The 19,508-nt window shown below is 46.6% G+C and overlaps 1 protein-coding gene across 4 annotated transcripts in view; it reads left to right on the top strand.

Annotated features, from left to right (window-relative positions):
- Positions 1-19,506, top strand: part of LOC149321750 (la-related protein 1-like) — a 93,254-nt gene extending 73,748 nt beyond the window's left edge. For all 4 annotated transcript variants that reach the window (XM_089527972.1, XM_089527962.1, XM_089527952.1 and 1 more), the window contains exons 12-19: positions 507-630; positions 1,009-1,214; positions 1,377-1,483; positions 1,762-1,913; positions 2,560-2,704; positions 2,913-3,022; positions 3,543-3,670; positions 13,512-19,506. In XM_089527972.1, coding sequence (XP_089384098.1) covers positions 507-630; positions 1,009-1,214; positions 1,377-1,483; positions 1,762-1,913; positions 2,560-2,704; positions 2,913-3,022; positions 3,543-3,670; positions 13,512-13,748 — 1,209 coding nt within the window. In that variant the 3' untranslated portion in view covers positions 13,749-19,506. The remainder of the gene's footprint in view (positions 1-506; positions 631-1,008; positions 1,215-1,376; positions 1,484-1,761; positions 1,914-2,559; positions 2,705-2,912; positions 3,023-3,542; positions 3,671-13,511) is intronic.
- Positions 19,507-19,508: the final 2 nt, after the last annotated feature.

The raw sequence follows: 19,508 nt of genomic DNA, 5'->3' as shown, positions 1-19,508 counted from the left end.
AGCTAAAATGATCACAGCAGTTTTCTAAAGCATACCTAGAAGTTAAGGAGGCTCCATTACTATCCTTATACATTAATTTATTTTCTGCAAAGAGATCCTGATTCACTTAAATGTGACATGACTTCATTGTCTTATATATCTTCCCAGTTGGGCTTTTCCTGGTAACACCAGAATATTGAATGGCTTGTCAAACCCGTATGTCCTAGAAGGTGTCAGATATAAGTTCTGAGATTATTGGCAATTCCTGAAGAGATGGTGGTGGTGATGATGATGATGTGTGCCTTCAAATCGCTTCCTACATATGATTTATTTCTTTTATTATACCCTACCCTTCAGCCAAAAGAGCAACACTTATCATAGGGTTTTCTGAGGCTGAGAGAGAGTGATTTGCCCAAGTGGGTTTCCATGGCTGTGGGTCTCCAGAGTTGTAGTCCAGCACTCGAACTACAACATCATACCAGCTCTAGACATGTATTAATATCTGGGTGTGCTGTTTTCAAATGCAGCAAGAAGTAGAGAACTTCAAGAAGGTTAATATGATCAGCCGAGAACAGTTTGACACTCTGACTCCTGAGCCTCCGGTTGATCCCAATCAGGAAGTCCCACCTGGACCGCCTAGGTTCCAGCAAGGTAGGTTCCCATAGCCAGATACTTTTCTGATTCCACACTATTTACATCAGGCATGGAAAGGCAGGGTGAGGGGGCAGAACTGACTCCGCAGTAGTTCTGGTGATTGTTGAATGGCCTGCTGGGGCATAGTTCTGCATATGGAATTACTGTGCTGTTTTGGACCATACTGAATTTATAGCCTTAGAGTGATAAGAAACCATTATTCTGATTCAGGGCTCTTGAGATAAACTAGAATTTCCTAGTGTCATTTTAGTAGACAGTCACAAAACACTTCATTAAACTTGCTTGTCTTTCCTTGTGACCAGGGCAGTAGGGGGGATTGTAGATCAGTGGACTTTAGAAGGAAGAGTTTGAGTGTTACTTTTTTCCCCATTGTAGTTCCTACAGATGCTTTGGCCAATAAGCTTTTCGGTGTACCAGAGCCTTCAACTATTGCACGATCTTTGCCAACAACTGTGCCAGAATCCCCAAACTACCGTAATGCCAGGACCCCTCGAACCCCTCGCACACCTCAGCTGAAAGACCCCACACAGACTCCCCGATTTTATCCAGTGGTTAAAGAAGGCAGGTTGATAGATGCCAAGGTAATATCTGCATACCAGAGCTTGTCCTATGTATACATGTATGCATGTGGTAGTGATCAGAAGTGTTTGTGACTGGTTTTCTTGACTGCTGACTTGGGGCTTGTGAGAAACTTAAGTCATCATGAAGTAGAGAAATCTCATCTGAATTACTGCCTCTTGTAGACACCCCGGAAGAGGAAGACGCGGCACAGTTCAAATCCTCCAATGGAATGTCATGTTGGTTGGGTAATGGATTCCCGGGAACATAGGCCCCGAACTGCATCCATCAGGTACTAGTAAAGGATTGAATGATTTTCAGTGAAGGTGCAAAAGAAGGATATGAAAGATTAAAACTGCCACATAAAAACAGTTGATTGACTTACCAACTGTTTCCTTGTAATAGGATCCTTTCACTTCAGTTTTGTACTTTCTCAGAAACAATGTGCACCCATTAGGGGGACTCCCCCTTTGGATCATAGTTGGCCATTATGCCAACTCTGTATATCTTTATGTAAATTTGACTAGTATTGGTGACTCAGTTGCTGACCTAATGTTTCACTTTGCTCAGTTCCAGTCCCTCAGAAGGCACCCCAGCTGTTGGCAGCTATGGTTGCACCCCACAGTCATTGCCCAAATTCCAGCACCCTTCCCATGAACTCCTCAAGGAGAATGGTTTCACACAACATGTCTACCACAAGTATCGCCGGCGCTGCCTTAATGGTGAGTTGTGTAGCTATAATTGAAGTTGTTATATGCCTGTATTTAATGCCAGCCTGAAACTAAAATAATTGGTACTGAATATTTGTGAAGTTGTTTAGTGTCAAAATTTGGCCTCTTGGCACTATCTCTTTTTACAACCCTTTATGTTTATAGGATCTGTGGGCAGCATTGGCATACACTGGAATAGGTATGATTTCCAGTGATTTGGTGATTCCTAAAGCTGTTTATGAACATTAAGCCACATGCAAGAATAGGATTAGTCAAGTTGTCTTGACAGACATGGGACACTGCTCATGTCCATCAAGACAACTGATTGATCACATTCTTGGGTCTGGTTTCCCTTTAGTTTTAAGGCTAATCTATTTGTGAGGCATAGGATGGCATCTAAGGTTGCTAGTAACATATGGCGGCTGGATGGATAGAACTGAAAGTCAATGGAATGTGTATAAATGTCTCTGCAGTGTTGAAAACAATTGGGCATTTAGTGTGATATATAGGCTGTTACTTTAAAACAAAGCTGGACTTGTGTTGTAAAGGCATGGTGATTTTGTGACATCCTCCTCCTGATTTCAGGACAGGGTGCAGTTTGAATTAACATATATCTTAAACATGTTTTTATGGCTTTCTTATTTATCCCCCTGGACAGAGCGGAAGCGACTGGGCATTGGTCAATCCCAGGAGATGAATACGCTCTTCAGGTTTTGGTCATTTTTCCTTCGTGATCACTTTAACAAGAAAATGTATGAGGAGTTCAAACAACTAGCCTTGGAAGATGCAAAAGAAGGGTACAGGTAGGTTTGCATGTTAAGACTGGAAAGGTGAAATGTGAAGTGAACTTAGATCAAGGATTGCTGGGCAGCATTGGTCCTTAAGGGAATCATTAGATGACTCATTTATCTGGACTTTTATCAAGAAAAAGAATGCAGGGTTGGAAGGCTTGTGAGACATAGTGCATGGATTGAGGCAAATGGTGCTGAGGTTGATGTCATGGTCTTGCAGGTATGGCCTGGAGTGCCTTTTCAGATATTATAGCTATGGACTGGAGAAGAAATTCCGACCTGACATATTTAAGGATTTCCAAGAAGAAACTATAAAGGATTATGAAGCTGGTAAGTGATTTTTGCTGGTTGCATGGAGTATTTACAATGCTGTGTGACTTTCTGGTGCCAGTGACTGTTCAGAACTATGCTCAATTGGTTTATGAGCATAAGCCAATGGAATTAGGTGCAGAATTAAAAGGTTACATGTTCAGGGAGGACACTGTGATTCCACACCTCTAATATGATGGATGTTAAAGTAGACGAGTGTTTTCTGAAAAACATGTCAGAACAGTGTTTGCCTTGTGAGACCATGATTACTCTCAGCTTTATATTCTTAATCACCTTTCCAGTAGAAGACTGGCCTTTCCCACCTCTCCTTGAAAGCTTTCCAGAGAATTCTACCATATAGAAAATGTAGTTATAGAAGTGTTCTGTAATTATTCTCACATTTGGCTGCATTGCTCGTGTTGCGTAAATCCATCCTTTACTGAATTTATGTTTAATACAAAAAAACAACTTTAAATTATGTTTTTGGGAACACATTTGTAAGCAGGACTGACTTTTGACTCTCTGTCCCTTATTATAATAGGACAGCTTTATGGGCTTGAAAAGTTTTGGGCCTTCTTAAAATATTCCAAAGCCAAAAACTTGGACATTGACTGCAAACTGCAAGAATACCTCAGCAAATTCCGGCGCCTGGAAGACTTCAGAGTGGATGTGAGTAGATGTAACAGTTCTCTCCTTGTTAGATAAATGGTGTTCTTCTAGATATTTTTGATAAGATCTATAATGTTCTCTTCATATGCTCAGGTCATACATTCATGAATATATCCCTTGTTGACTAGCACCTGAATATGTGTGCAAATTCCATTGAAAACATTGCATCTGAGATTAAATCAAATAATACAAAGTTTCTGTCTCGTAAATATGAAATTTGGCCTTATGTTCAGTCTTCAGGTGAATGGGTTTCAGTAGAACTACACTAAGTTTCCTTACATGGTGTTCTAACAGAGAATGTGCATATTTTGAAGCAAGGAAAGTACTGTTCGTGTGTGAGCCAGCATTTAGATAACTACACTGTCTTTATTAAAAGGTGGCCTAGATGTGGATTCTCCCAATCTGTCCCTAACTTTCTGATCCATTGTAGCAGAACTTCAGTCATTTCAAATTGTACAACAAACTAAGAATTAGGTATTTTTCTTTGTGGGCTCTGTGACTCACACAACTGGTTTAACCTGCGTAGAGCCTCTTTTGGAGTGTCCCATAACGTTCTGAAGAGTCTCTCCCCACCTCTGCCACCACTACATAAGGGGCTCCTGCCATAGCCTGCCAGTTCCTTTTCACCTGCCCCTGAAGTTGCCTCATCAGGAACAGTGTTTGTATGTTCAGATTGGAAGAAATCTTTTGAAAATCAATCATAAGCATGGGCCTCGAGCCTTCTGGGGTTTACCAGTACCACTGGCTTTTTCAAGAAGTGCATCAAGTGTGGTGCTAAGATTCCAGGCTGAGATGGGCATTTGAGATACCTTCAGTGATTGGGTGAAGCTCATATTGTTTGCACTGCCTGAAAGCTCTCCTGTATGAACAGGCCTTGAAACTGCAAGAGCCTGTGCATTGTAAACCATCCTTGACATTGACAATCAAACCAATTATTCAACATCATTCCTTGGCTTCAAAGAACTTGGTGTTGAGTAAGAAAAAGGCAGCTTTGGTTTCGACAGATGTCGGTCCCTCCAAATGTAAAACCTTGAGTACTCTAGTTGAAACCTTATGTACTCCAGCAAGAAGGCCAGAGACTGTACCAGAAACAAGTCTTCACACCATCCCTTGACCCTGGAAGGTCTATCAGTGTCAAGACTGGCCTGAAACATAAGCACAAGAGGTAGAGATCGAAAGAGTACTCCTCACTCCTGACCTTTTTCTCTGCATTCGGTTATTGAAGGTACGGCTGTAGCTGAGCCATCCATTTTGCAAAGATGCCTCATAGGTGGTTTTTCATGAGGCCCTGTGTATCCCTTGCTGGATTCTCCAAAATGGTGCACTGTTGTGACTTGAGACAATTTCTATCCATGACAGGAGATCAGATGAGCATGTTTTGGAGGGAGAAATACAGGATTCTTCAGTTATCATAATCACAGCTTCTCCTTTTCCATTTCCTATCCTGGTTTGGAAAAAAAAAAACTTTCCCAGTGATCTTGTCTCCTTGTTGATGTTGACACTGATACCATTCCAAGTCATGGTCTTTCTCTGGCCCAGATACTGATTTGGCTTCTTCATACCGGTACTTCCAGAGTAAATGGCACCATTGATCCCTTCTTTGACATGTCCATAGCCATTGTATCCTGGCTGCTATCAGTATAGATCCCCTTCTTGGGAATCTTGCTGTTCAGATGCCAGCTTTTCCGTTGGTGATAGACATTCTGGGCGCTATTCTTGCCACTGTAGGAACGAGGCTTCTTTGGCACATATTTCGACACAGGAAAAGCACCATCCAGACAGTATACATTCAGCTGTCCTTGCCTCCATTCAACAAAGTCAGAACCCTTTGTCAACACTAACGTCCATTCTGTCCACTTCCAACAAGATAGAGACTCTTTACAAAGTTGATGATTTGGCCATTACCTTTTTAGGGCAACATCTGAAACCTAACTTGGTAATCGTTGATGCTGCCCAAACCAGACCTTTACAACACCTGCACTCTGTTTCTGCGGATAAAGAGAGCAAAAGAGCAATGCTGTGGAGAGAAAATTTTACTCTTCAGCTGCTCTAGTCCAAAGAGTAAAATTTTCTCTCCACAGCATTGTGTCTTGCTGGTTCATGTGAATGGCTCCATCGGCATCCTATGGAACTGGTAGGCTATGGTGGCAGCCCCTTAGATAGGACTGTCGGAGCCAGGCAGGGCTACCAAAACTCTTTAGCAGGGGTAGGCTGCGACCTAAGGGCTGGATGCGGCCCGGCAAGGCCTTGGGACCGGCCCCAGCCTGGTCCTGCCGCCAATTGCCGCCAGAGCCTTTGGCCTCTCACGTGAGGCCTTTGGCCTATCAGGAGGAGGCGGGCAAAGGGGGGCAAGCGGCGGGCAAGGGGGGCAGTTGTCTATAGAAGCCTCCAAAACATGCATTTATATTAACATTATTTTTTAAAAAATCAGCAAATTTTTTTAGCGTGTCCTCCATTTTTTTTTTAAAAAAAGTGTCCTCCATTTGAAAATTTTGGCCTAGATTTGTCCCGGTGTATTTATTTAATTATTTTTTTTTAAAATTATTTAATTATTTTTTTTGGGCTTCGGCCCCCCAGTTGTCTGAGGGACAGCAACCCGGCCCCCGGCTCAAATAGGTTGCCTACCCCTGCTCTTTAGAATGCTAATGTCAAGAACTAGTTGAATTCCTCCCCACCTCAGTAAATCAGTCCACCATAGGGGAAACAGTAAGGCTTTATTTCGGTTGTCGGCAAGAGAAGCTTCTAGGAAAACATCTTGGACAGAACTACAGACAAAGCTCACGTACATCAAACGTAAGTATTCGAAAGATACAAGTTCCATCCCACAGAATTAGCGGGATAAATATATTTCTTCTTCGTGGTCTCTGCGAATCATACAAATGGGTTTCACTGCGCCTGCGCAGTGCTGTTCGGAAACTTCTGGAATCACTGGGCAAAGTTTACTTTGCAACATATAGAAACTTTTTGGCAGTAACTCCGCCCACCCGTTATAAAGCCCCTGTCTTCCCGCTCTTTCCCCAGTTCCTTTTTTCCGCGGCGCTAGCTGCTTCACGGAACTTTCGCTCGCTCTTGCTTGCTTGGAATCACTTTCACTTTTGACCTCGGACCGTCTCTTGACCATTCTCTTTCTCCCGCCCCGGTAACTTCGGACTTTTCGGCTTGATTGACCTCGTTTTGGATTCTCCCTCTATTTTGACGACTTCGGAAGAATGCCAGCACCCTTTAAGAAGTGCGACGTTTGCGGAGGCAAGGTGCCTGTTCAGGACCCCCACTCCTCCTGTCTCCTCTGCTTGGGCAAGGACCACGACCTGAAGGCTTGTTCCCTCTGCAAGTCTCTCTCTTCCCAGGCTCAGAAGAATCGTGAGTCCCGGCTGACTTCGGCCATCGCACAGGGGAAGGTCCAGGAGGGTGGCTCTCGTCCATCATTGGCCCCCTCGGCTGCGCCCCCGGCCTCTTCTTCTCGGGCCAGCGTGTCTAGTGTGATGTCTGCCCCGCCGATTGCAGAATCTTCCTCCACCACCAATGTGGCCCGTGGTTCCCAGAAACCCAGTGCCACCGACAAGCCCTCCAAGCACCCCCAGAAATCTTTGGGGGCTGAGGGTTCTGAGCCCAAGGCGAAGTCCGGGAGGAAGCCATCCCCGGAGGGCTCGCGACCGAGGGACCGTTCGGAGGCGGAAGCCTTGCCCTTACCGGTACTGCCGTCAAAGTCATCTCGACATGCCTCCAAGCTGCCCGAGATGGGGGCCTTCGGCTCCAAGGATGGCCGTGGCTGACAAGAGCAGGTCATCCAAGCCTTCCACGGCGGCAGCGGTTGTCCTCTCTGACTTGCCGGACAACCCCTTCTTCCCTCTTGAGGACCGTGAGACGCCTCGCTCGTCGAAGAAGAGGCACTCCAAGGAGACCCAAGGGGAGCCCGGTTCGAAGAGGTCCAAATCCAGCCATGGCCAGAGTGGGGCTTCATCTTCCTCGAAGGAGAAGGAGCATCCTTCTCACAAGTCTTGCTCTCCAGAGAAGAAGACTCGCTCCCCAACCAAGAAGTCTTGCACTCCTGCTTCCGTCTCTCCCCATCCGGACGAAGCCTCCACCTCGCATGCGGCTCCTCTCCTGGACACCCCGCTGCTGGCCACTGTGGACTTCGCCCAACCTGCGGAGGTCGTTGGGGCCTTGAGAGAGCAGTCTCCCCCTCTCTCCTTCCATTCGGAAGAGAACGAGCCTGTGGACGAGGACGACGAGCCAGTAGACGAGAGCACTGACATGTTCTACGACTCGGAGACGGGAAGGTATTACATGTCAGTGCCAAAGGAGACTGCCTTCTGTAAGTTTACCCAGCTGAACCTGCACCCTGTGCCCCCTCGGAGGGAAAAGCCCCAGACTTCACATTCGGTGGTGTCAAGATCTGACATTCCGTTGCGTCCCACTGCTCAGCCCGACGGAGCTGCTTGCCCTCCAGATTCCAGTGCGTCCCACGTCTCGAGTTCGGGTGCCTGACATCCAGCTCTCATCTGGCACTGACTCCGATGAGGAGCCCTTGTCGCCGGCGGGGGATCCTTCCGGCGAAGATGACACTTCCATCCAGGTGTCCCCTCAGCGAATACACCACCCTGAACCGTCTTCTCCGACCAATGATTTGCGTTCGTTCAACGAGCACATCATCAAGATGGCCAGGACCCTGGACATTGAACTCTCCTTCCCCGACAAGCAGGCTCGGGATCTGGTGGAGCGCTGAGTTCATGGTCAAGTTCCCACGCCGCCTTCCATCCCGCTGTTGCCATCCCTCGAGACCATTGTCCGCAGGTCGTGGGATGCTCCTGCCTCCCTGGTGGGATCGTCGCGAAGGATCGAGTCCCTCTATCGGATCACCCCTTCAAGCTGTTTGTGGCTGACCGATCATCTGAAGCCCAACTCGGCGATCGTAGAGGGGGCTCAACAGGGCTTCGTTCCCAAGCAGGCGACCTCGCTGGTGAATCGGGAGGCGAAGAAGGTTGATGGCCTGGCCAAGAAGGCCTACTCTGCTACAGCCCTCACGGTTAAGGCCATCAACTACAACGCCTGCATGGGGGCCTACATCCAGACCCTCATGGAGGGGATCTCGCCGCTCGTCCCTGATGTCCCGGACGAGGTCCAGAGGCGTCTCGTTGAGATCCGGGATGAGACCCACTCCATCGGCAGCTGGCTCATCACTGCCTCCAGAAACATGGCAGACTGTGCTGGACGGGCCATGCCGGCGTCGATGGCTCTCCGTCGGCATGCGTGGCTTCGAGGGTCCGACCTCAACTCCAGCGTGAGGGCGGCTATCGAGGACATGCCACTGGATGGGTCTGGCCTCTTCCACGCCGAGACCGACGAACGCCTGAACAGAAAGTTCAGGATGAAGGCGGCGGCGAAGAAGCATGGGATGTCGTCCTCCTCCATCTCGCCCTTCAGGAAGAGGCAGCGTCCGTGGCAGCCCCAAGGTCAGTCGCAGGGGACCTTCCAGCAGGACCATCAGCCCCAACAGCAGGGACCCCAGAGGCGCCGGTATCCCTCTCAGTCTTCCTCCTCCTCTGGCCGCCGAAACTTTCCTCCTTGGTACCGAAAGTCCCGCCGGCAGGATACCGACCAGGGGAAGACGAGAGCCTGAAGGGTCGCCGCGCACTTCGTTTCTTCTCCCTTCTTTTTTTTTTTTTTTTTTTGGACATCTTGAGGCCTTTTGCTACCACCTGGGCCTCCATATCAACGGACTCGTGGGTCCTTAACATCGTCCGCAGGGGTCACGCCCTCGAGTTCCAAGAGCTCCCCCCAACTGGAGCCTTTGTATCCACTTCCCCCTCGGACACCCTTCTCGACGAAGTGCGCACTTTGATGGACAAAGGGGCAATTTCCCCCTTACCACCTGACTTATATTTTAGGGCGTTCTTTTCCAGGTACTTCACGGTACCGAAGGCAGATGGAGGCATCAGGCCCATCTTAGACTTGAGGGAATTGAACTGCTTCCTAGAGTACCGTCCGTTCCGTATGGTAACCTTGGCCTCTATTCTGCCTCTGCTCCACCAGGGCCTGTGGTTCGCGACAGTCGACCTGAAGGACGCTTACTTCCACATCGGAATTCGGGAGTCCCACCGAAGATTCCTCGCCTTCGCCGGCAGCTCCACCGCGTACCACTACAACGTGCTCCCCTTTGGCCTTGCCATGGCCCCGAGGGTCTTCACGAAGTGCATGGCACCAGTGGTGGCATACCTTTATCAGAGGGGCTACAGAGTCTTCCCGTACCTGGACGACTGGTTGTTTGCCACCGACTCACAGCAGGAGCTCCGAGAGGCAGTCTCATTCGCCTTGCACCTTTTGGACTCCCTCGGGCTGGTCGTCAACGAAGAGAAGTCTCACTCCGACCAGACAGGCCAAGTTCATCGGAGCCATCCTCGACTCTGAAAGATGCTTCGCCTTTCTCCCTCCGGACCGTTTCCAGGCGTTGGTGGCATCGCTGAGGCCTTGCATCTCTCACAGAAGGGTGAGGGCCAGGGACGTCCAAGTAGCTCTGGGCCACATGGCATCAACGACGTTTGTGACACCGTGGGCAAGGCTTCGCCTCCGACCACTGCAGTCCTGGTTCCTCTCAGTCTTCTCGCCGATGAAGGACCCTCCGTCCAAGTGGCTCATGGTACCGAGACCGGTGGCCGCCTCACTGAGATGATGGCTGGACGGCCGCAACGTCTGCATTGGGATGCCCTTCCATCAACCTCAGCCTCAATTGACTTTGACAACCGATGCTTCCCTGGAAGGCTGGGGCGCCCACCTGCTCGACCTGGTTGTCAAGGACAAGTGGTCGACCCAGGACAAGCATTTCCACATCAATGCTTTGGAGATGCTCGCAGTCGAAAAGGCCTTGAGGGCATTCGAATCCGCTGTTGCAGGCAAGGTGGTCCTCCTGAGGACGGACAACACCATCGTGATGTATTACATCAACAAACAGGGAGGCACCAGATCCAAGACTTTGCTCGAGATCACTCTCCGCATTTGGGACTGGTGCGTCCAGAGACAGGTGCTCCTCCAGGTGATTCACCTTCCAGGAGAGGACGAGTTGGCGGACCGCCTAAGCAGATCTCCCTTGGTGTGCCACGAGTGGAGGCTCCATCCGGAGACGGTCAGCAACCTGTTCGATCGGTGGGGAACCCCCAAGTCGACCTCTTTGCGACCGAATGAAACAGCCACTGTACCCAGTTCTGCTACAGGAGGCGAATGGACGGATCCCTCGGAGACGCGTTTGCCTTCCTTTGGACGGGAGAGCTGCTCTACACCTTCTCTCCCTTCCCTCTCGTCATCAGGGTGGTGTCCAAGATGACAACAGACCGTTCGGATGTGATCCTAATCACTCCGTGGTGGCCGAGACAGCCCTGGTTCGCATCCCTTCTCCACCTCTCCAAGGGATGCTTCCTCCGCCTTGACTTCCGTCCGGACCTGCTGTCGATCCAGGACGGCCGGATTCTGCACCCGGACATCGAGAGCCTGCCGCTTGTGGCCTGGAGAATCCAGCCCTAGCCTCACTACCTGACTCGGTGAGGACGGTGATCCTGGCTGCGCAGAAGCCATCCACCCAGCGGTCCTATGCCCTGAAGTGGATCGAAGGGGCTTGTCTCCTGCTCAAGTTTCCACTCCAGTGGTGCTGGAGTTTTTGATGGCACAGTTGGATGAGGGGTTGTGCCTCATATCCTTCAAATGCTACCTCTCTGCCATCTGTTCCAGGTACCAATTTGAGGGTAGGGCTTCCTTCTTTAGGGACCCCTTGGTGAAGGGGTTCCTGAAGGGATGTGCCAACCTGCACCCTCCTGTGTCGGTACCAGCCCTGGCTTGGAGCTTGGAGGCGGTGCTGGCCGCGCTCCAATCCAAGCCCTTTGAACCGATGGCCACAGCGGACTTGAGACTACTGACTTGGAAAACCGCTTTTCTGGTTGCCATCTCCTCTGCCCGCCATGCGGGCGAACTCTGTGCCTTGCGGAGGGACCAGCCCTTCCTGAGGTTTCACAAGGACAAGGTGGTCCTTTGGACAGACGTTACTTTTTTGCCTAAGGCTGTGTCTGCTTTCCACATGTGCCAGGACATTGTGTTGTCTACTCTCGCTTCCAATCCAACTTAGGATGCAGAGCGAAGCCTGCACTCTCTTGATGTCAGGAGGGCGCTGGCGTTTTACTTGGACAGAACTGCTGCCTCCAGTCGGTCCGAGAGACTTTTCCAATGCTACTTGGAACCGAAGAAGGGGTTGCCCGTGTCTGTACAGAGGTTTTCCAAATGGGTGGCTGGTACCATCCACCTCTGCTATGAACTGTTGGGCAAACCTCTCCCTGGTAGGATTCGGTCTCACTCCACAAGAGCAGTGTCAGCATCCTCCGCATTCCTGTCGGGTATTCCCTTGGAGGATGTCTGTAAGGCTGCTGTCTGGTCCCAGCCATTGACTTTTATAAAGCACTATAGGCTGGACACCAGAGCCATCCAAGACACAGCTTTTGGGAGGGCTGTGTTGGTTTCAGGGTTGCATTGACTGCACTATTGATGATGTGTGGTTTCAGCATTTATGTACATAATGCCACTGTTTTACATTCTGTTGAATGTTGATTTGCACAATTCCAATGGGATTGGTCTTGCGTGACCTTTTATTCCCTTCTCAGGTTTGCAATGTTGTTGCTGTGTTGAGTTTGTGCATGAACAAAAAGACTGACTCTTTTATGGTTCAAGGTGTTTATTGTTGCAATAAATATACCTTTGGTTTACCATAGCTTTGGTTTCAGGACACTCCCTCCGCCGCTTACCTAAGCTTGTCAGTCTAAACCCATTTGTATGATTCACAGAGACCACGAAGAAGAAGGACAGGTTGCTCACCTGTAACAGTATTTCTTCGAGTGGTCATCTGCGAATACATACAAATCCCACACGTCCATCCCCTCAGTGTCCTGCTCTTATTGGCTCTTCCATTGCCTGCTTGGCGGAAAAATTGCGGAACTGGGGAAAGAGCGGGAGGACAGGGGCTTTATAACGGGTGGGCGGAGTTACCGCCAAAAAGTTTCTATATGTTGCAAAGTAAACTTTGCCCAGTGATTCCAGAAGTTTCCGAACAGCACTGCGCAGGCGCAGTGAAACCCATTTGTATGTATTCGCAGATGACCACTCGAAGAAATACTGTTACAGGTGAGCAACCTGTCCTTACAGGTAAGCAAACTGTCCTTCCCCTCCATCTCTCCTTGCCTTTCTCTGGTATCTCTTCTGCTAGGGCAGAATGTGGAAGATGATGGGAGTGTGTGCATGCATGCACACCTATGCATACATCTTAAAGTTGTCTGTCACTTTATAGCAACCCCATTAATTTCACAGGGCTTTCTGAGGTAAGAAATACTCAGACATGGTTTTGGCAATTTCTTCCTCTGAAGTAAAGCCTACAGCACCAGGAATCTGTTGGTGGTCTTCCATCCAAGTAGTAACGAGGTCTGACCCTGCTTAGTTTCTAGGATCAGACAGGATCTGGTGACTTTAGGGTATTTAGATATGGGATGTGCAAAGCATTGAAGAGGTAATGTATTCCATCCCCTAGCTAAGTTAAAGCATTCCTGATGGGTGACCATTGTGCCTCTGTTTGAAAACGTTCAACCCAGGAGAATCTTCCAGTCTCTGACTGGAAACACAATAGGCTGAAATGTTTCAAGTTGCCACAATAAGCACTTAGTCTATGAGATATAATTATAGGCTGCATCTCACTGACTAGGATTTTAACAATTGGGACAGCTTTATTAGAGAAGACACATGCTCTTCCATATGAAAAATCATTTGAGACTGGGTTCTCAGGACTTCTATTCAACTTCCATGTTTTCTGTTTCAGCCCCCCATAGGGGAAGAAAGCAGCCACAAGAGATGTCCAGCAGCACCAGGAGTCGAGGGAAGGAAGCGATACCCATCTCAGTCTTCCAGCAAACCAACCAGCCAGACCCCATCCAATCAAGCCTCTCTCTCATCCAGCCAAGTCACCACCTCACCTGTGCAGGAGAATGCCAAAAACCTGAGCCAGCCACATGCAGTTTCCACAGCAACTGTGGAAACTCAAACAGTGGGGAAGTAGACACACCAGAACTTGCAGTGGAAAGGGGACAGGGACACATAAGGGAGTTGGAATGTGGGTGTCCAAGACCAGGCTGCTTTGTGGGAAGTGAGGGACTGCCTCACACATGATTACTCTTGTTGGCTGGAAAAACAAGATGATCCAAGTTGAACGCATCCTTTTCCTCGCTGTGATTTTACATCGATTGGAGCCAGATCCTCACATTTTCATGTTTTAGCGCCTTTCAGGGGTAGGGTTGGGAAAAGGGAGAGATTTTTATAAATATATATATATATATATATATATTATATTATATATATATCAAGTTTTAAATTATTGATAGAAGTTTGTTGGGATAAACCAAAATAATTCTGCATCATGCAGCCACGCAATCCAGCTCCTCCTCATCCCACTGAATACTGATCAACTATGCAGCCCACTTGGTGAACTGGAGGGGTGGGCCGAACAATGTGGTTTCTTCTGGAAATTGGCTTTCAGCTTTCCAGACCCATAGGCACCTCCCATTCTGGATATTACAGTGCACAAGGAGTCTCTTGGCCACCGTCGCGAGAATCAGTTCTGATGTGGCTTCCCTCTGTGCTGCTCACCCTTTCCATCATAGACTTGACTATTGAAAGTCAACCAAAGGACCCTGGCCAAACTCTGGCCCACCTTTTCATTGGGGTTGCCTAGTTCTTCTTGCGTGAAGGGTAGAACATAAACTTGCACAGTGTCTCCCCTCACATAGGAATGCTGAGACTTTTGCTAAAAACAGCTTTCTCTTTCCAAACAAAACAAAAATCACAAAAAAAACTTGTTTTAGGGGGAAAAAACTTGTTTCTTTGCTTCCTTCCTTGAAAATAATAAGTTGCCTTATTGTGGAGTTGGGAACTTGGAGGCATCCCTGACTTCTTGAGGAAATTTGGATAATGGCATCTGCTTGGGATTCAGGCAGGCTGCAATGAATCTCTGTTTCCCTCTTCAGTATGATTCCTGTCTGCAGTATCTGGTGATCTCACATTTAACCCAGCTGTGCTTGATATCAGCTGGCCTGTCATTGACATCTGTGCGGATGTTGGTTCAAACCATGTGGACAGTGGTATCTCTGGAGCAGGCATGCTGGGGCACTTCGGTCTTAAGACTTCTCCTGTTGTGTAGTTGATGCTGATATATAAATGTATTGACTGTATTAGTGTCCTTCCTGCTACAGCAACTACACGCACTCCAGCCTCACTCAGACTGCCAGGGGCACTGCCATTTTCCTCTCTCTCCAACCTAGGCAGGTCAGGCACTAGCCTTTTGATCCCATTATTTCTTCCTATCCCTGGATAGGCAGGCAGGCGTGCCAGGAATGGGTTAATGCACAGAGAGGATCCACAGTTATGCATCCTTGTTCTTAACATATGTGGTTGAAGAATGTGTGTACAGTGAAATCAGCTTTAAAGCAAAAAAATAAATAAAAAAAAATTGGGAAAAGATGGGATTTTTGTGTGTGGTAGTTTAAAATCAGAGGCAGCTTGCTAAGTATTACCTTTGCTATGCAGGCTTCCCATTCTGTAGAGTTTAATTACTGGCATGCTGACCTGCCTTCCTTCCCTGGGTTGACCATGTGGCTACGGAGGGTACAGCTGTTTTAGACTTTTCCCTAGCTACAGGCAACTTGACTGTCTTGCATTACGAAATCAGTTCATTGCATTGGAACTGTGTCTCCTCACCCTGTGTCATAGGACTTTGTACAAAGCATCATGCTTGACTTGGCTGCTCTTGGGTTAACTACTGGAACTCAAACTACCCACAGTGTGCGCCCACAGCACTCTTAACATCCTAAAAGCAACTGGCATTGTAGGAGTGAATATGAGAAGACGGAAGCATATGTGTGCAGACAACTTTTTTTCAAATACCTGCTTTGTTGTTTCCTGCATTTTGTTATCTCCCTAGTGTACTTTTCCATGTTTTTAGCAGTGAATTCTGTAGAGGAAGAAATATTTGAGATTACTTGGTTATGCCATCACATGCCTGTCATCTGGCTAATAAGAGATGCACGATGGTGAAAAGGGTGCAGAGCCATTTAGGTGCTCCTACTTACCATTTATTGGCTGCAAACAATCTTCCTAAATTCCTTTTGTTACCACCATCAATCTGGGCCCTGGTAACACATGGGCAGTAGGCATTTCTATGATGATGGGAGCTGATTTCTCTTTTCCTGCAGTCTCTCAATACCTAGAAAAATATTACATGAGGGGCTTTTGGGAGGTGTGGAAGGTACTGCTAGAAAGTGGAAGCAGGACTAACCTTGTACTGTTTTGGATAGAAGGCCATTGCTTTTCTCAGGGGCAGGATGGTGGGGGAAATACCTTCAGTACTGTATGTTTTAGAGTTCATGCTTGAGGCATGTTTCAGAGATCTTTTAACATGTTGCAGAGTGTGGCTATGAGACCTGTGGAGCAATTTGTAGTATTTGAGGGATTCGGGGGATGTGATAATAGGACAGTTCACTGATTTTTGGTACTACCAATGTAGATATTGTAAGGAGACAGGTCTTACTGCCTAGGGCCTCTTTCATCTAGCTGACATTTCCTTTTAGCTGTGTTAAGCATGCTGTTAATGTGAGTTTGTTATGGAGAAGTCTTGGGTGACCATGCATTTAAAGCACTCACTGTGGTTCTAAGTGTATCTGAATAGCAGCAAACTGCTGAGTTTACTTTTTTTTTATTTAATTTTTGCTGCACCAGTTGTACTCCTGTTTTGTATCAAGCAAGCCCTTGGCCTTTCATTGTTGCACCATTAAAAGGCATGGGTAAGAAGAAAGAACATTTCAACATGTGAGGTTGCTAGGTACATTGCAGCAGCAGAACCACGCTACCATAGTTTGATGATTGGGACTCACTGCTGCTGGCTTCTGGTTTCTGTAGCTTTACATACTGAAGTCCAGTTCCTTTTTACATGTGTGAGGATTTCAGTTTGTAGAGACATGCCATATGGACTGGGACTGCTCATATATTGTTCTCAAATTTAGATAGGATATAAGACAAAGGACATATGGAGGAAATTTTGCTCATGAGATGGAAGGGCAAGAAATGTTCAGTCTTGTAAAAACAGAGTAACCCTGTGCATTTGTGTTTAAAGGTTTCATCTTAAAATCGATGAAATCCTGGAACTTCTCCTCATTGGTGGTTAATCATGAAATTTTTGGGCTGTCAGTATATTTTACTTAAAAGTGTTTGTTGCAATACACTGCTTAAAGGGAAGGGAATGGATAGTTACAATGGCATAGAAGAGGTTTCTAGCAAAAGTGATTGGCACAGAATCATAGTCTCAGTAAAAATGGCACATCACCTCTTGCTCACCCCAGATATATCATGAGATTGGACCACAAGGTCTATCTCTTGCTTGAGACAGGCTGAAGATAGTTACTGAACGCAAAGCTGTTTAGAAACTTACGGATCACAGAATTTCCTGCACTGTGTTGAGATGGTGTCAGTAGCATGTGTTTGTAGGCATGTCACTATTAGCATGGTTATCCAGTGCCTTGGCTTCCCAATGCTAGAAGGTCATGGCATTGGTCCTTTAAAGATGGTATTTGTTACCTTACCTTCTGTACAGGGAGCAATCCTATAGCTGTTGCTCTCTGCATGGCTATTGGTACAATCATCCACCTCCTTGGTGTGTGTGTGTGTGTGTGTACATACATGCACACACATACATACACGTACACCAGTGAAAGAGGATATAATTTCTGACTTCGCACATTTTTTGAGTAGAGAAGATGAAGAAACAGAACAGACCTTAAAGGGAGCCCCAGCATCATAACAATTCTGTGGCTTGGTTTTTACAGTGGACCAGGTTCAACAGACACCAGCCCTGCACTTTGACAACATGCAGTGGTTGATACCTCCAATGCTAAGAGAATTTTTCAGTTATGTTGTGCTTACGAAGCCACCTGCTGTTCCCTTGAGACTCCCATAAAGTCAGAGGTTCTGTGTGTTTTTCATTGAGAACGCTGTTGTTTGTTGTTAGCAAAAGGTGGTGTTTTTTTTTTAAAAAAAATATGTAATTCTGGGTTGTCAATCTCCTTTGTTTCTTTATGACCAGATGATAATGAGGGGTCTGAAATCTTGCTTAGGGCTGAATGAAAGTAAGTGACCTTTATTATACAGTGCTGGTGCTCTGTCCTATCTTTTTTTCCCTTACCCTTCTTACCCTCTCCCACTTTTACACTTACTAAGTTCCTTCAAAACTCTGTATTTGCCCATCTTGCTTCCAGTTGCTTGGTTGACTATACTATTAACACATGACACAGAAACCTCAGTACTCTTGGTGTGCATTGGTTGTTGTTTTTAAACAGGATGGGATGGGAGTCATTCATGCCTTGCTTATTTTTCTTTTGGTTTAGCAGAAACAATCAAATCTTTATAACACAGCAAACTCCACGATGCTATTATAATTTTTTCTGTATGGATCCTTTTCTGAAATGTGGTTTAGTCAATACTTTTTTTAAAAAAATCAGCTAGGTTTTTAGAAAGGGTTGGGTAGCTATATGCCTTAGTTATTTTTTAAATCAGTTTCATATATGAGTGGTTTTATTTGGGGTGGGTGGGAAATTTCATCTCAACAACAGAGGTTTGGACAACATGGTTTTTTAAAAAAAAAAGTTATAAGGATAACATTTCTGTTGGTTTACATGTTCACTTTCTGAAGACACTTGAAAATAGGACCGATGTATCTGTGATGAGGACACCGTTTGGTTGGAAGCATAAAAAGGGCATGGGTTTAACCATTCCTTTGTGGTTTTAGACTTTGTTCTTCCAAGTCTTGCTTTTTATTTCCTTAATGATATTGGTTCTTGCATCTATTCGCCCTCCTTCCCAGAATTGGTTACTGCATCTATTCATCCTCCCTCCCAGAATATGTATTTTGGTACAACAAGGTGTCCTGGGCACAGGCATCCTTTGGCTAGGGAAATTGATGCCCTTGGCAAAAGCTTTGGCCCATCAAAGCCTTCCTGGTTTAGTTGCATTGTGTGACCATGGTACAGGAATGGCTGAATCCTCCTCCTCCTCTCTCATTGTTGGCTTTCGCCCTGCAGTAGTGCACTACCTTGACGGTTGGGTTTCCCAGCCTGTAAAACTGTGACTCAGAAGTCAACATGGAGCTTTAAAATGGTGAGGGTTGGAGTTTCATTGGTGTGAAGTCTATATTAAGCTGCTAAAAATGTTGGATGAGCAACATGCAAGAGATCCAGTGATTGTTTTATATAGATGTCTAATAATTTGGTTATGTAGAGGAGAACATCTGTTTGTTTTGGTATGCTTGCTCTCCTTGAGCAAGTTTATATATATGTATGTTTGTGTGCGTGTGCTCCAACCTCACCCCTTTTGCTAGAATGAAATCCCAGAAGTGTTTGTAATCACTTTCAGCTGTATTTATTCTTGGGAAATTTTAAAACCAACTGTTACCATGTATCACCTGGGAGGAAAAGATCTTGTTAATATAACCCACCATACACAATCCCATCTCTTGTGAATAGTATGTAATTCTTAACCCATGTGCTAGGATCATCACCACATTGGGGAATGGGGGAGGGGGAAGGAAAAGGAAAAAAATGTAAAATACTTGAATGAGAGCCTGTATTATAAAACAGTAATATTATTCAGAATATCTGCTTTCTAGGCTGATGTGACTCATTATTCTAGTAGTGCTTTAGTCCTTTGTAATTTGTGGTAATTATGCTTTTTCCTTTTTAATACAAAAATGTATAAAAATAAAAACCTCAAAAGACTC

Source organism: Sceloporus occidentalis, unplaced genomic scaffold (assembly GCF_023333645.1).
Source record: "Sceloporus occidentalis isolate IW3139 unplaced genomic scaffold, rSceOcc1.0.p SCAF_1, whole genome shotgun sequence".
NCBI lineage: Eukaryota > Metazoa > Chordata > Lepidosauria > Squamata > Phrynosomatidae > Sceloporus > Sceloporus occidentalis.
The sequence above is the reverse complement of the archived record's forward strand: the minus strand, read 5'-3'. Positions and strand labels throughout refer to the sequence as shown.